We start from the raw sequence: 14539 nt of genomic DNA, 5'->3' as shown, positions 1-14539 counted from the left end.
CTGTGCTTTTTTGGGAATTAGGCAGGCTGGATGCTGTGTGTTTGTGTGAGGATGTGTTTTTGTGCAGGTGCTTCCACAACCCCTTGGAAAGCTCTTTCCAGAGGTAGATTACATTCCATCAAAGTGCAAAGGCATTCCCACCTGACCACGGTGACCATTTATGTGGGGTGAGCTGCCAGTTGCCAACACTCAGAGCGACAGTTGTAGGAGCAATTAGTGAGAAATCCTTTGCCTGAAATATGTTTTTAATAAACCATTCACTGGCTATATTCAAATAACAAATAGATTCCTGCAAACCCGAGTCTATTTGCAGGCAACTCGCAAATGAGAAAGGCTAAATTAATTGAATGCTCCAGTCACTGGGGATCGTGGTCCAGCTGTAACAGAGCTCTCCAGATGTTTGGTTGCAGAAGAGCAGGCTTTCATAGGAAAAGAAAAACACTCGTGGGGATATTAACTCAGAAACAAGTTTACAGCTGTGCGCTCGCACGCTCTGCCTCGCTCTCCCAGCAGCCACTGTGGAGCTCTGTTCCAAGGTTTCCTCTTGCAATAAACAGCCTCTTTATTTCTCACTCATTGTCCTCTTGGCCACCTTTAGACATCTGTGATGTCCAAAGTGAGGCAATGGCCCTGTGCAAGCCTCCAGGGCTTCAGCAGATATCAGCCTTGTGTGCTCCAGGGTGTGCCACGTGCTGCAAGCTTTTCCTGCTTTTGGGGTGGGTTTGCTGCACAGGGCTGCAGGCTGGGAGAGCAAGAGGTGGTTGGGAGAACAAAGCACTGTGTGTGGCTGGTGGGAGCTCACAGGGATGAGTGGGAGACCCTTGCTCACTGGGTTTGGTTTAATTCCAGCTAAAGACTGGAGCCTGGCTTTATCAGCACACTGGAGTCACCAGTGCCATGCTCTCCATCCATTTCCCTGGCCTTGTTTCTGTTGTTGGGCAGGCCAAGCTGCCTGTGGAGCCCTGTAGCTGAGGTGCCCCATTACTCACAGGGAGGGGACAATGGGACGTGGGGCCGCTCTTAAATGTCTCTGCACGTCGGCCTCATTAATAACCACCAACTCCTAAATAGCCTCATTTATCAACAAGCAATTTACTGCGTGCCCTGGCGGGGCTGCAGATAAGCTCCTGCTTCACACACCCAGGCACCACCTGCCAAGTGTCCCCCCACCTCCTCTTTGGCATTTCAGAGGGACAAAGAGGGAGGCACGGGAGGAAATTCTCTGTCCAAGTTGTCGCCAGCCCCGAGGAGCTGGGTTGTGCCCGGAGGAGTTGGGTGGATGGACTGCATGAGTTTGTCACCCTTGAGGAGAGGCTTCCAAGGCCCTGGTTGTTTCTCTTGATTCTCTCAAAGGTTTTGTAGCTTTCATTGTGGCTGCTCCTTCCCTGGCAGTGTCCAAGGCCAGGCTAGACAGGGCTTGGAGCAACTTGGGAATAGTGGAAGATGTCCCTGCCCGTGGCAGGGTGGTTGGAACAAAGAGGTCTTTAAGGTCCTGTGCAACTCAAATCCTGCCACAACTCTTTGATGCAAGGAGGAAGAGGAGCAGGAAATGTAACCTTTCCAAAACTGGCTGCCTTTGGTTTCTGATTCCTGCCCCGTTGCTCAAGTCCTGCTTTTACTGCAGCCATATCTTGGAGATCAGGAGGCACTAACTCAACTCCGGAGAGATAAATCAGGAAGGGATTTCACTGCATCTCCATTATAACGAGGCAGAATTCATCACCCAGCACATGTTTTGAAACCTCAGAGAGTTACGGTGACAGTCCAAGGCCGGTTTACTCAGATCTGAGCTCTGCAGACAAAAGCCTGACTGCTGGCACCATTTCCCGTGCCTCTGGGACTGGGATGCTCGTACCCAATCCCTCGTCAGAGCAAAACACCCTGTGCTATTTGGGCTGAGCATGGCTGTATTTTTGTTCCCCTGAACCATTCAGAGAGCACAGCAGCTGGGCAAAAGCTGTGGCAGGAAAAGGGTTTGTATTCCCTGTGAGACTGAGAGCCTCGGGGATGTTTCAGCTTTTGTGAGGCGCAGATGAGATTTCAAACAAGACGTGAATGAATCCCCTTCACTCGCACAAGTGTAATTTGCTGACGGGTTTGTTTTGTTGTTGGCTTTTTTTTCCTCTCTCCCCCATTCATATTGATCAGCTCCTCAGCTTGACAGGGCTGCTGGTGGAGGAAGCAGTTCAGCAGAGGGGCTTTCAGCAGGGCCTCTTGCAATTGGAGAAGTGGTAATGGCTTTAAGCTGGAAGAGAGTGGATTTAAGCTAAGTAGAAGCAAGGATTTTTTTACAGTGTGTGTGGTTGGGCATCTTGTTTTAGTGCTTCATCCCTAGGTCGGGTTGGCCAAGGCTCTGAGGAACCTGGTCTAGTTGAAGATGTCCCTTGGCAGGACGTTTGCTTTAGAAGGCCTTTGAAATTCCCTAGGAACCCACAGCATCCTGTAGGTTCTCCATTAGCATTGCTAATGTGCCTGCCTCACAGTTCTGGGGGTGTCTGACCCCCAGAGGTGTCCAGCAGTCCTGGGAGACCTGCTCCGTGGGCATTGCAACCTAACAAGCTTTATCTCCCACCTCATATTAATTGCAGAGCAGCTTCTCTTTTCTAATTAACATGAAGCTATGTTACCTTGCCTGGCTAAAATGCAAAACACTGCACGTGTCGCCTTACTCATAAATCATTTATTTACACCAAGTAGCAAAGCACCTCATTAAGTAGATTTCTGGGGTTCTGCTCCTCTCCTGTTTGCCCTGGTGTTTTTACCAAAAAGTGAGATAAGGCCGAAGGGAAGCACTGAGCTCGAGGGTTGTGGGTCAGCTGCATCTTCTGGTCTCTGCCCTCCGGCTTTCTGTGCTGAGGGGGAGATGGCCGTGGGTGTGTGCCCCTGTTTTCCCAAGCTGAGACCCGTGACAGGGCTTTCTTTGATCTAAGTTAGTTAAAAAAGTGGACATTTTTGGTGGGAGTTGAGTAGAAGGCAGGAAGGAACAAAGGAAATACTTCTTGTTCTTTCTGGGCTGTTTCTGATTTCAAAAGTTAATTAGAAAAGGATATTGTATGGATTTGGGGTTTCAGCTTTGTGTCAGATGTGTTAATCAAGGCTGCATTAGCCAGGCTTTCCTGGAGGAGTCAGTGGGGAGGGTGTACCGAGTATTTGGCTTCTTTGGAGACAGGATGGATGTGGAGCAGTGTTCATGGAAATCTTTGGCCACGCAGAGGGGATGGATTTTGCTTCCGGAGGTGCCAAAATTGGGCTTTGGGTCTCATGCAGCCAGTGCTGCTGAGGCTGTGCCAGGATTGGTTTGCTATCAGCTTTTCTAGGCCAGTTTTAAAAGCCCCCAGGCGATGCTGGGATGTTTCTGCTGACCCCAGAGTTATGTTTTCCTTTGCTCTTCCAGTTCATCCTGCCTCCTCCCACCCCTCTAGGTGACCCACAAATAGTTGTTAGTGGTCTCATGAAGGCAGTTCTGAGGAGTGAGGTTGCCTGTGATATTTAGAGCTTTTCCAGGATTCCCTTTCCCCTGGGAGGCGTGTGGGTACTGCTGGAGATCACAGTCTGATTTCCAGCTGGCAGTGCTCAGGAATGAAATACACATTCCTGCTTGAATTGGAAATGGTCTCTCAGGGTCTGCTGTGTCAGGATGACCCCAAGGTTGTAAAAGTCCTTGTTTTCTAGCTCCTATAGTCAAAGAAGGAGTCTGAAATGCGTAGGGTCGGCTTCTCAAGGCTGTTTATTTTCCCTTATCTAGAACATTCTTTCTCTGCCCTGCTGAGCTCTGTCCAGCAGCTCAGCCATGGCATTCTGTCTGCCCTCAGGGCGGTGTTTACATTTTATACCAAAAACTACCTGTGCCATGTTTACAATAACGTGCCAATATCTGTCATCTATGTTGGACAGTGTGTCTGAACCTTAAACCAACAGAAAAGTGTCACCATCACAGCAAGGCATGGGGGGCAAGGAGAAGAAGGTCAGGACATGCCCAAATTCCTCCATCTTGACCCCATGAATCCTAGTCTAAACACCCCCAAATTCTACTTTTTCACTCTGTGTTAATTCAACTACCACACTACTCAAACTCTTGTGGTTTGTAATTCCTCACACAGAGTTGGCAGTTTTTTTCCACAGGCTAAAATCGAAGCCACAGGTGTTTTTGACTCCATGTCAAGGTCTCTGAGCCCCCTGCCAGGGTCTGGAGCCAGCCAGGGCAGCCAGAGGGATGTCCTGGACTCTGACAATGGTCCTGCCTCTTTTGGACCATCTTGGCTGTGCTCCTAAGGATTGCCCTGTCTTCAGGAAAATTCAGGATTTGTAAGGTGCTAGACTGACTGCTCTCCTGAGTCGATGGGACATCTTGTGCATTTACAGCTCTGCCATGAAAAATCAAATTAATCTCATGGGATTTCCCCCTTTATGACCCCATGGTGCTCAGTGCTAATGCCTCCCTCCCTCCCACCTTTTGTATTTATTCTCCAAGTTTACCAAACACACACTTTCTACTCCAGGAAGTCTAAATACTTTAATTTCCCAATTCCCTGCTGCTTTTCTTGTTCTCTGACCCTTCACAGACAAAGGTGTGAGTGAACCACCAGGTAATTTCCTTTTACAATTAGTGCCTTGAATGGTTGGTTCACCTGCAGAGCTCGTGGGAGCAGGATCCCATCCAGGCTGGAGCCAGCTCCTCTCCTTCCCCTCCTGCTGTGGGGATGAGGAGAGAAGGACAGATATCAATAAAAGTGAATAGGACTTTCTGACAGAGCAGCTTCTGCGAGGGAATTTTTTTTTTTTTAAGGGTGCAAACAATGGCTGGAGCAGAATTTGCATAAAACTCATTAGAAAAAAAGTACAAGTTTCATAAATCTTGTGATAAATTAATGCTATATTGTTCCGAACATGATGTATTAATTTTAGGATCAAATGAATGGGTCTGTGATCATTCTTGGTAATTATGAGGCACCCAGGCAGTTTGGAGAGGAAATTATTTTTAAGGGGTTTGTTTTTTAAGTGCTGGAACCCTTTATTCACCAGAAATATCTTAACAGACCCAAACTCTTCCTTTTACACCTGCTTCTTTTCTTATCTCCTGGGTTTTTTGGTGTTTTATTTGATTTTATGTACTTCCCTCTTTCATGCTGGGGCAGCCTAATCCTTCTGAGACAAAAGGAGACAAAAGCCCTTTAAGTTTTTGAAAATTCTCCATGTTCTCCATGGTCTCAGGGAAGGCCTGTGGGGTTTGCAGTGAAGGGAAGGCAGGAATTGCTGGATCCCAGCTAGAGCAGGCACGGAGAAAGGACCTGGGGTGCTGCTGCCCAGGGATGAGCACTTTTTTTATTTCCTTTTTTTCTGGGCAGGTTTGGAGGTACCACAGCAGTGCTAAGGTGCATCAGTGATTTTGGCAGCAATATCCCAGCCTGGCTGGAGAGTTTTGGCCCATAAACCTCTGTCTCCAGCCCAAGGAGGTGCCAGTGAGGGAGCAAAGGGATGTCAATCCAGGGATGTCATCCCCATCCATGGAATCCTGCAATGCTTTAGGTTGGAAGAGACCTTAAAGATCATCCAGTTCTACCTCCTGCCATGGGCAGGGACAGCTTCCACTGTCCCAGGTTGCTCCAAGTCCCATCCAACCTGGCCTTGGACACTTCCAGAGATCCAGGGACAGCCACAGCTTCTCTGGGCACCTGTGCCAGGGCCTCACTGCCGTCACAGGGAAGAATTTCTTCTTAATACCCCATCTAAATCACCCTCTGTCAGTGGGAAGCCATTCCCCACTGTCCTGTCCCTCCATGCCCTTGTCCAAAGTCCCTCTCCAGCTCTCTTGGAGCCTCTTCAGGCCTCAGAAGGGCCTCAAAAATCTTCCTGAAGCTTCTCTTCTCCAGGCTGGACAGCCCCAACTCCCTCAGCTTCTCCATGCCCTGCAGAGACACAGCACCAGCACGAAGCCAAGTGTTTAAAAGTGGGTTTGGAGAGCTTGTGTGATGCCTGTGCTGCTTGAAGGCTGATGGAGGGCACTTACTCTGTCTCACCCACGTCGATGTAGATGTTGGCTTTAACGGGGAGGATGCCAGCAGCCAGGGACTGTGTGCACAGCATCTGCCAGGAGAGCCCCAGGAGTTCTGTTTATTTGAATGATAATGTGAAGAAATTGCAATATGCCATTGATATTTTTGTATTTTTCCTCTCCTCATTTGTGTTGTAAAGTTAACCAGAGTGATCAGTTCTGAGCAAACCAAAGCAGCCCTTGGTAAATGGGAATGCTTAGCTCTTCTTCACTGCTACTCTCTATCCTAAACAGCTTTGAGCACCCTTTTACACACCTCTGAGAGCTGGGGGTGGGCAGGCAGTGCTCTCTCTGAGGTTTACCCACTGGCTGTCAGCTCTGCTTATGGATTCTGCCTCCACACTGACTCCCCACTTAAATAACCAAACGCAGCAGAGAAATTACAGGCTCTGTCTCAGAGCATCTGAGGAACCAGGAGAAGCTCTTCTGCTGTGCTTTTCGCTTCCCAGCTTGACAAACTCCCTCAGAAATGGTTTTGACTGCACAGATTTGTTTTCCCTCTTTCCTGTCACCTCTGTGTTTGGCTCCTTTCCCTCCCATACATGACAGCAGCTTGTGGTTCCTCGACCAGCTGGTCCAAGGCTTTTTCCTCCCACCATTGGTGAAAAAAAAAAAAAAAAATCTTTTTCTGATGGTAGAAATTGCTCTTTTCTCATTTATTTATTGTGAGAGCCTTTTCTAAGAGGTGCTGGTGTCTCCCTGCCCTTTCTGGCTGTCTCTGCAGTGCAGGAATTGGAGTGGAGGCAGCCTTGGTGGAGGAGCTGGTGCTCCCCATCAGCACCTGGAAAGAGAAACGTGTAACGTTGAGCTCGGTTGAATTTTAGGAGTGGAAACTTCCCTGGCCAAGTCCTTCTGGAAAGTTTTGGCTCAAGTGGTTGAGCCTGTTCTGAGAAGGAGGTCAGGGAGGATCTGCTGGGGTTGTGCTTATGGATGAGCTACCAGACACCTGCTTTGGGAGGAAGGCTTAGGGTGAGGGGATGAGTGCCTTGCTCATGGAGCTGGGATGTGCCTTTAGGTGCCCCTGAGTGTAGCTGGCAAGGGTTTAAGCTCAGCGTGGTTGTGTGACAGGAGATTTGCTGTTCTGGTTCAGCCAGGGAACGCAGGAATGGAGGTGGAGAGACCCTGGTGAGAAATGATCCTCACTTCCAAAAAAATTAAAATGTTTATCAAAACCTTTTACCAAAAAAACCACAACAGAAGGCTGAATAGAGGAAAATATTTCAGTGCTGGGAGCAGAGGATTTTTTCCACCATGTACTCACCTGCTCAATTGAGGTTTCACCTTTTAACCCTTTAGCCCCTCCCAAGTTCTGTCCAATGGAGGAGATCACTTCCTTAAATCCTGCTGGGAGGTCAGCTGCTGCCACAGCGACAAACCAGCCCTCCCCAATGTCCCAAACTCAGGATAACAACACAAGGGGGGTTAAAACATAACTATAAGTCTATAAAACTTCTCCTAACATGTATAGACGATATTTGGATTTGAATTGTGAGAATCAACCATGGCACCACTCGTCTGTCACACCTGGAGCCTGTCAGAGATGTCCTGAGCCCTGCTGTGCTTTGGTCGCCCTCCCATGCTGGCACTGTCCCCTCCACACCAGAGGTTTTCTGTGCACACTCAGCTCTGGCTTTGTCCCCTCCAGGGAACTGATGAAGCTTCATTCCAAGCATGGGAGCAGCTCCCACTTCCTGTGACCTCCTGCTCAAAACTAGATTTTACTTTACTTCCTTGGCCAGGGAGTCGCCATCCTTTTCTTTCCCTCTCATTGCTCAGAGATTGCTGAAACACTGGCATTTCATCTTTTCTTTTCAAAATCTTTGGGAAAGCATCTCCAGAAGAGCTTTCTATTCCTCCTTTTTCATTTTTTTATTTTTTTTTTCTGAGAGGTGAAAGAGAAAATGAATCAGAGGCAAAGAAAAGGGAGCAGGTGACAAATGAGAAGAACAGGGCTGGAATTTCAAGATCAAATCCATCAAATCCTGTGTGAGGGGCCAGCCTGCTGTGATGAACTGGACTAACTGGAGAGGCTGTGCTGGGGTGACTGGAGCAGGAAGGCAGGGCTGCTGGGGGAATGGAATGGGACTGGCTTGAAGAAGGAAGAAGGGGAGCCAAGGAAATGTGGTGGAAGTTTTACTTCTGGAAGTAAAGTGTGTTGGTGGCCTTTGTGTAAGGTGGGGGTACTAAAATGATTTTTAATTGATTTAAGAGTTGAAGAATGGCTGAGGGATTGGTTCCCTGTGCCAGCTTCTGGCCTTGATGGAGAAGCCACAATGTGGTGACTGTGCCCACACAAGTGGCCCAGAGCTCAGGAGGGGTGAGGATGGGGAGACGAGGAGAAACTAGTTCTTAAAATCAGGATTCAATGTTAAAATCATTATTAAAATGCTTTTCATATTAAAGCCTAGCTGATGGCTCGATCTTGAGCCCAAAAGCCATCGCAGAAATTTCTATTAACTCCACATGGGTATGAATAAGACATCTTAAAAAAGATGAGAAGAGAATTCTTCATCTTAAAAGAGAAGCTTATTAGGCAATTAATTAGAAACCTGCCCCTTCTGTGCCCTCCAGCCCACCCCAGCCCCTTCCTGCTGGCCTGGCTCAGCATCTGGCTCTGGCCCTGGGGCTCTGCACTTTCCAAAACCTTCCAGGAGCTCTAGCATCCTTCCAGAGGCTGAGTTTGTTTTATCTCCCTTTCCATCCTCTACTGAAAGCCAAACCAGTGGAGATGAATCGGTGGGGTGCAGCCCCTTTTCCCACCTTCCTCCTTGGCAAAGTGGAAGGGCAAGAAAAATGCAGATGTTTACAGCTGCAAGCCAGGTGCTGAGACAAGGGTGCCTCAATGGGATGCAAAAGTGCACCCCTAAAACAGCCAAACCTAAAAAAAAAAATAATAAAATCTGATCGGGAAGAAAACAACAGCAAAATAAAAAAAATAATGCTCCTGAGGTCAATCAAAGTTCAACACTTGGAGGAAGAAGAAAATCTGTGTATGTGTGAGAAAGAGGGAGAAGTAGCTGTGATTGAGAGAAAGGAGGCAAAGGGAGACAAGATAAATTCTGATTATCTGGTAGAATCAAGACACTTAACTGCCCTGTCTGATTCCTGAGAGGAAACAAATGGAGCCTATAACTTTGTACTGCAGGAGGATCATTTGTCCCTGTTCCCTCAGCCCCTGCTGGAGCCAGGTCAGGAGGCTTGAGCAGCATCTCCAGCACGACCCTGGGGAGAGAGGGAAGGGGTTTTTCTTTGAGAGGGGCTTCTGACAGATGTGCTGCAGCTCTGGCTCTGCATGGCCTGCCCAGGCTCCCTGATGATGGGGGAAAAAATAGGAGAAAATCAATAAATACAATAAATCGGGGCTGAAGAAATCGCTGGAAGGTAACCTGGACAAACTTTGTTGTGGTGGTGAAAGTGGTGAAGCTTTAATACCACATTCCTAAACTTAGGGATAAAACTTGGAAAAAACTTGGAGCAAAGCAGTTGTGAAGTCTCATTTCTAATCTCAGGCCTGTGTTTCTTCTTCTCTTCTGTTTATTTGTTATTTTTGTGTTTTATACATGTGTAATACTTTTTTTTTTTCTGAAAGTAGGATGGTGATTACTGCCTGACTGGGAGATAAGGGGAAGGGTGCAAGAGCCCTTAGGTTTTGGTGCCTCCTTTGGTAGGGTTTATTTAAGATGGGATTTTTCTCTGCTCACACTGCTTCTGAGCTGTCCCTGGCTAAGCTCTAAAGAAGTTTCTTGTTTCTAACAAATCCAAGCACAGAGAAGACGAGGAATCTGTCAGTTTTGCTCCTTTTGGAGAGGAGGGTGGTCGAGCTCAGAGTGCTGTTTTCCATGGGCTCTACTCCAAAGAGTGACAGGAGGAACACGTGGAGGTGTGAAGGTGTGCTCTGCCCAGAAATGAGGAATGCCTCCTTCTCCAGATTGTCCTGAATTTAGGGACTTAATTCCCTGACAGCTGGAGGTAGTTGCAGTGCAAAGAGTTAAATATTAAATGCTTGTTGATTTAGTTATTTATTTATTGCTACAACTGGGTTAGCAACACACAAACCACGAATGTGATTAAAACTGGGTGGCACATGGTTTTCCTATTCAGCAGGAATTTTAAGATCCTTTTCCTTCCAAACTCCTTTTGGAGTTTGAAATATTTGCTGTTCTGGAGGGGAATAATGACCTGTTGATGTGGAGTTTGTGAACGGGAGGTAAAGGGTGGAAGCCTCTTCTATTAAAAATAACTGGGCAGCATAAAAGAACATGATCCTGGATGTATTTTGTCCTAGTTACAGGCTTTCCCAGCCCTGGAGTCTGTCTTCTTTTTCCCTTGGGGCAAAGAATCCTTTGCTAAGGATGGCTTTGAACATCCTCCAGCATAAAACCAAGCTGCTGCCTTGGTTTATGTCAGGGCTGCAAGCTTTGAGAAAGTGCAGGGGCTCGGTGTCCCTGGCTGCACTGAAGAGGGGAGAACATTGCAGATGAACACTCTGATCACAGGCTGGGATAAAGCCACTTGTTTTTGTCTTTATCCAAAATGCCTTTGGTTCTGACCCATCACTCACTTGCACCTGTTGGTGGAAAAAATGTTTTTTTTTCCAGTGGTTAATTCTAGCTGCTGCTTCTAAAACAACTGCTATCCCTCCTCCAAACAGGAATTTGTCTGGGTTTGGGCACTGAGTCTTGATCATTGCTTTCTTGCTCAGTATCACATTTTGTCCTCCCCGTGGATGTGCTCGAGATGGCCTGAGTCATCTCACTCTTCTTAGTCATAGATGAGGCAGTTCAAGTTTTAATGTCTTTTTTTTTTTTTTTTTAAAGGAAAAACATTTCTGCTAGCTCTTGAAATTTTGTGGCTTACTCTTGTGTCCAGATCTGAAGGTGATGCAGCCAGGCAAGCAGCTTGTAGCTTTGCAGCCTTGGCAGAAGCAGCTTTTTGTCCTGAAAACCTCTCCTGACATCCCCCAGAGCCCGGTGGCTCTGCAGGCAGGGTGTGGAGTGGCTCCTTGCATGCCTGGACCCCCGTTCCTGCCAGCAGAGCTGGCTTTGGGACAGTCTCCTCTGCAGCTGTGGCCCTCCAGCCTTTTGAGAGTGTTTGGAGCAGGGCCAAAAATACATTTTCCCAAAAAGAGCCCAAATTACCAAGGGTTTCACCTGGCTGCTGGGTCCTCCCTGTTATGTGCCATGCTGTCACCTGAGCTTGTACCAACAGCAATTTTACATCCCACTGTTATGTCCCCAGTGGGGTTGGTGGCCTTGGGACCAGCCAGGCCAGCTGTGTCCTCACTCAAAATGTTCTTCCCCAATGTCCTAGGGCACTAAATTTTTAATCACAAAGTCACTCAGGGCAAAGGCAAATGCCGTACAGAAGTCTATTATTTCTTCTTTATCTGCCAAAGTTGTACTCTCATCAAAGAATAAAATCAGGTTTGTTTGACAAGCTCTATTTTCCATAAAATCATGTTGACTGGCATTAATTATGTTCCTATCGTTTAATTCTTTATTAATGGAATCTCATATTGGCTTTTTCCATTATTTCGGCCGTGATTGATGTCTCACCAATCGATTGGGAATTGCCCAGCTCGCTCTGCTCTCCAAACTGTGCTGCTGCTTTTGCCCTTTGGTCTGCTGGAGCTTCCCTCACCTTCCCAGAGGAATGAAATTTTGACATCTCTTCTCCTTGGCCAGGAGATCTGGGGGCATGGTGCTGCCAACAGACTGTCCCCCCATCCTCAAATCCATGTGGCCAAGGAGAAATCTCATCCTTATCCCACCCCCCCATCCTCAAATCCATGTGGCCAAGGAGAAATCTCATCCTTATCCCCCCTCATCCTCAAATCCATGTGGCCAAGGAGAAATCTCATCCTTATCCCCCCTCCCATCCTCAAATCCATGTGGCCAAGGAGAAATCTCATCCTTATCACCCCATCCTCAAATCCATGTGGCCAAGGAGAAATCTCATCCTTATCCCCCCCATCCTCAAATCCATGTGGCCAAGGAGAAATCTCATCCTTATCCCCCCTCCCATCCTCAAATCCATGTGGGCAAGGAGAAATCTCATCCTTATCCCCCCTCATCCTCAAATCCATGTGGCCAAGGAGAAATCTCATCCTTATCCCCCCCATCCTCAAATCCATGTGGCCAAGGAGAAATCTCATCCTTATCCCCTCCATCCTCAAATCCATGTGGGCAAGGAGAAATCTCATCATTATCCCCCCTCATCCTCAAATCCATGTGGCCAAGGAGAAATCTCATCCTTATTGCCCCCATCCTCAAATCCATGTGGCCAAGGAGAAATCTCATCCTTATCCCCCCCATCCTCAAATCCATGTGGCCAAGGAGAAATCTCATCCTTATCCCCCCTCCCATCCTCAAATCCATGTGGGCAAGGAGAAATCTCATCCTTATCCCCCCTCATCCTCAAATCCATGTGGCCAAGGAGAAATCTCATCCTTATCCCCCTCCCATCCTCAAATCCATGTGGCCAAGGAGAAATCTCATCCTTATCCCCCCCATCCTCAAATCCATGAGGCCAAGGAGAAATCTCATCCTTATCCCCCCAGTCCTCAAATCCATGTGGCCAAGGAGAAATCTCATCCATATCCCCCCACCCTAAGGCCAAGCAGTCTAGGGAATGTCCCACCCTTATCTCCATCCAGCAGGTTTTTCCTCCTGTTTCTCCCCCACCCTGCTGGGACAGCAGGCAGGCAGCCTTGGCAGACTGAGAGCGCACAGAGCTGTCACAGAGGGGCCCAGAACGATCCAAGGAGGTTCTTGTGGGACTGAAATGGGCTCCAGGGGTGGTGGCTGTCCCTGCTCTTGGTGTTGTACCTGCTGGAGGTGCCCCTTGGCAGGAGGAGGGTGAGGGAGGCTGGTCAGAGCTAACCCAGGGGAGGTGTGGGCTCCTCTCTCTCTGGTGCCAGGGCTGAACCAGGCTGACTTTCTCTTTGCTGAAGGCAAGGAAGGAGAGGATCTGTGGTTCAGTCCATCTGTGCCAGACAGAGCAGTCAGGCCATGCTCAGCCCAGCTCCCCCTGAGGCACTGGAGCACCGCAGGCGTGATCCACAGCCCTCTGTTCTCTGACAAGCCGCGTGTTTTCAGCATTTCTTCTTCTCTGCCACCTTTTCTCAGGATTTCTTTCCTCTCTGTGTCTCCCAGGTTCCTCAGTGACCCAGCTGCTGGCCCGGGACCTGGACAATGACCCCCTGGTCTTCGGGGTGGTCGGGGAGGAGGCCAGCCGGTTCTTTGCTGTGGAGAGCGTCACCGGAGTCGTGTGGCTCAGGCAGCCCCTGGACAGAGAGGTAAAGCTGGGGCAAAACCACCACCTGTGCTCAGAGAAGGGGTGGCTCTCCCTCCTCTGGGACAGCTGAGATGGGTGTTGAGTCTGAGTGTGTCCACGTTCCCTGGACAGCAGGACAGTGGGGACATGGGCAATGAACAGCCTGCTCTGATTTCATGACTTATTGGTTTTCCTGGGTGCTAGAATAACACCTGTGGGTCTGAAAGTAAAGGAATTAATAAGTGGAGGTGATCTACTAAGGAGCCAGGCTGCTCACACAGCCAGGGAAATGTACAGGCTTCCTCTTTAAATCTCTATGCCAATTAAATCCTTTACTATTTAGAACAGCGTGTCAAGAGATGTGAGGTATCCCTGCTTATTCAATCTCATCAAGACTTTTCATCCTCTCGTGGATTCAGGCTGCTGGATGCTAAATTTGGCAAGATTCTTGCCTCAAAGCTATTTCGCCACCCCTATTTTCAATGGCAGCTTTGGTGTGCAAGGCTGGAATCCCATCCAGGTGCCTGCTTTGCTAAAACCTTGGCCCTTTCTGCATTCCTGGAGCAAGGAGGAAGCGATAGCGGGGAGACTGGGAAAATGGGATGTGATTTGGGCAACGTGCTTAATTTCCCCCGTGCTTGTGCTGCCTTGGCCAGCAGCAGCCTTGGGAAGATCAAACCCATTAACACACCTCTGGCGCAGCCAGGCATTGGGATGCAGAGGAGCAGGGTGGGGGATGCTCTCAGGCTGGGGCTGGGGGGAAGGCCAAACCCAATTTCACAGTGTTAAGAGCGAGACTTTGGGAAAATAAAGTGCTTTTCTTCACCCCTCTCCCCTCTGCCTCCCCGTGCCAACAGCTGCTGGCAAGTCATAAATCTTCCCTCATCCAAATGCCTCCTGCTTCCCCACACTTCCCATGCCAGCCTTAAGCCCAGGAGGGTGATCAATAGATTTTAGGTGTCTTGTGGTGGGGAGGGTGGGAAGGGAAGGAGCTGGGCAGAGGTTGGGTGCATGAATGGGCTCAGCTGATCCCAGGGGCTCAAAGTAGGTGGAGGACAGTGAAGGCAGAATGGATATGGGGAAGGTGTAAAGGATGTGAGAGAGGTGTGAGTGACAATTTACAGTGGAGGAAGCAGTCAGAGGGAAGGGATGAGACGGGCAGAAAGCTGGGAGCAGAGAGCACTGGCCTACATGCACATGTTCAAAAAGTCA

At 48.6% G+C, this 14539-nt stretch overlaps 1 protein-coding gene across 1 annotated transcript in view; it reads left to right on the top strand.

The window, feature by feature from the left end:
• The window catches only part of CDH23 (cadherin related 23), a 188037-nt gene that overhangs the window by 27238 nt on the left and 146260 nt on the right, over positions 1-14539 (top strand). Inside the window, exon 4 of the mRNA XM_030275637.4 lies at positions 13207-13349. Within this exon, the coding sequence (XP_030131497.4) occupies positions 13207-13349 (143 nt within the window). The remainder of the gene's footprint in view (positions 1-13206; positions 13350-14539) is intronic.

This window comes from Taeniopygia guttata, chromosome 6 (assembly GCF_048771995.1).
Source record: "Taeniopygia guttata chromosome 6, bTaeGut7.mat, whole genome shotgun sequence".
NCBI lineage: Eukaryota > Metazoa > Chordata > Aves > Passeriformes > Estrildidae > Taeniopygia > Taeniopygia guttata.
The sequence above is the reverse complement of the archived record's forward strand: the minus strand, read 5'-3'. Positions and strand labels throughout refer to the sequence as shown.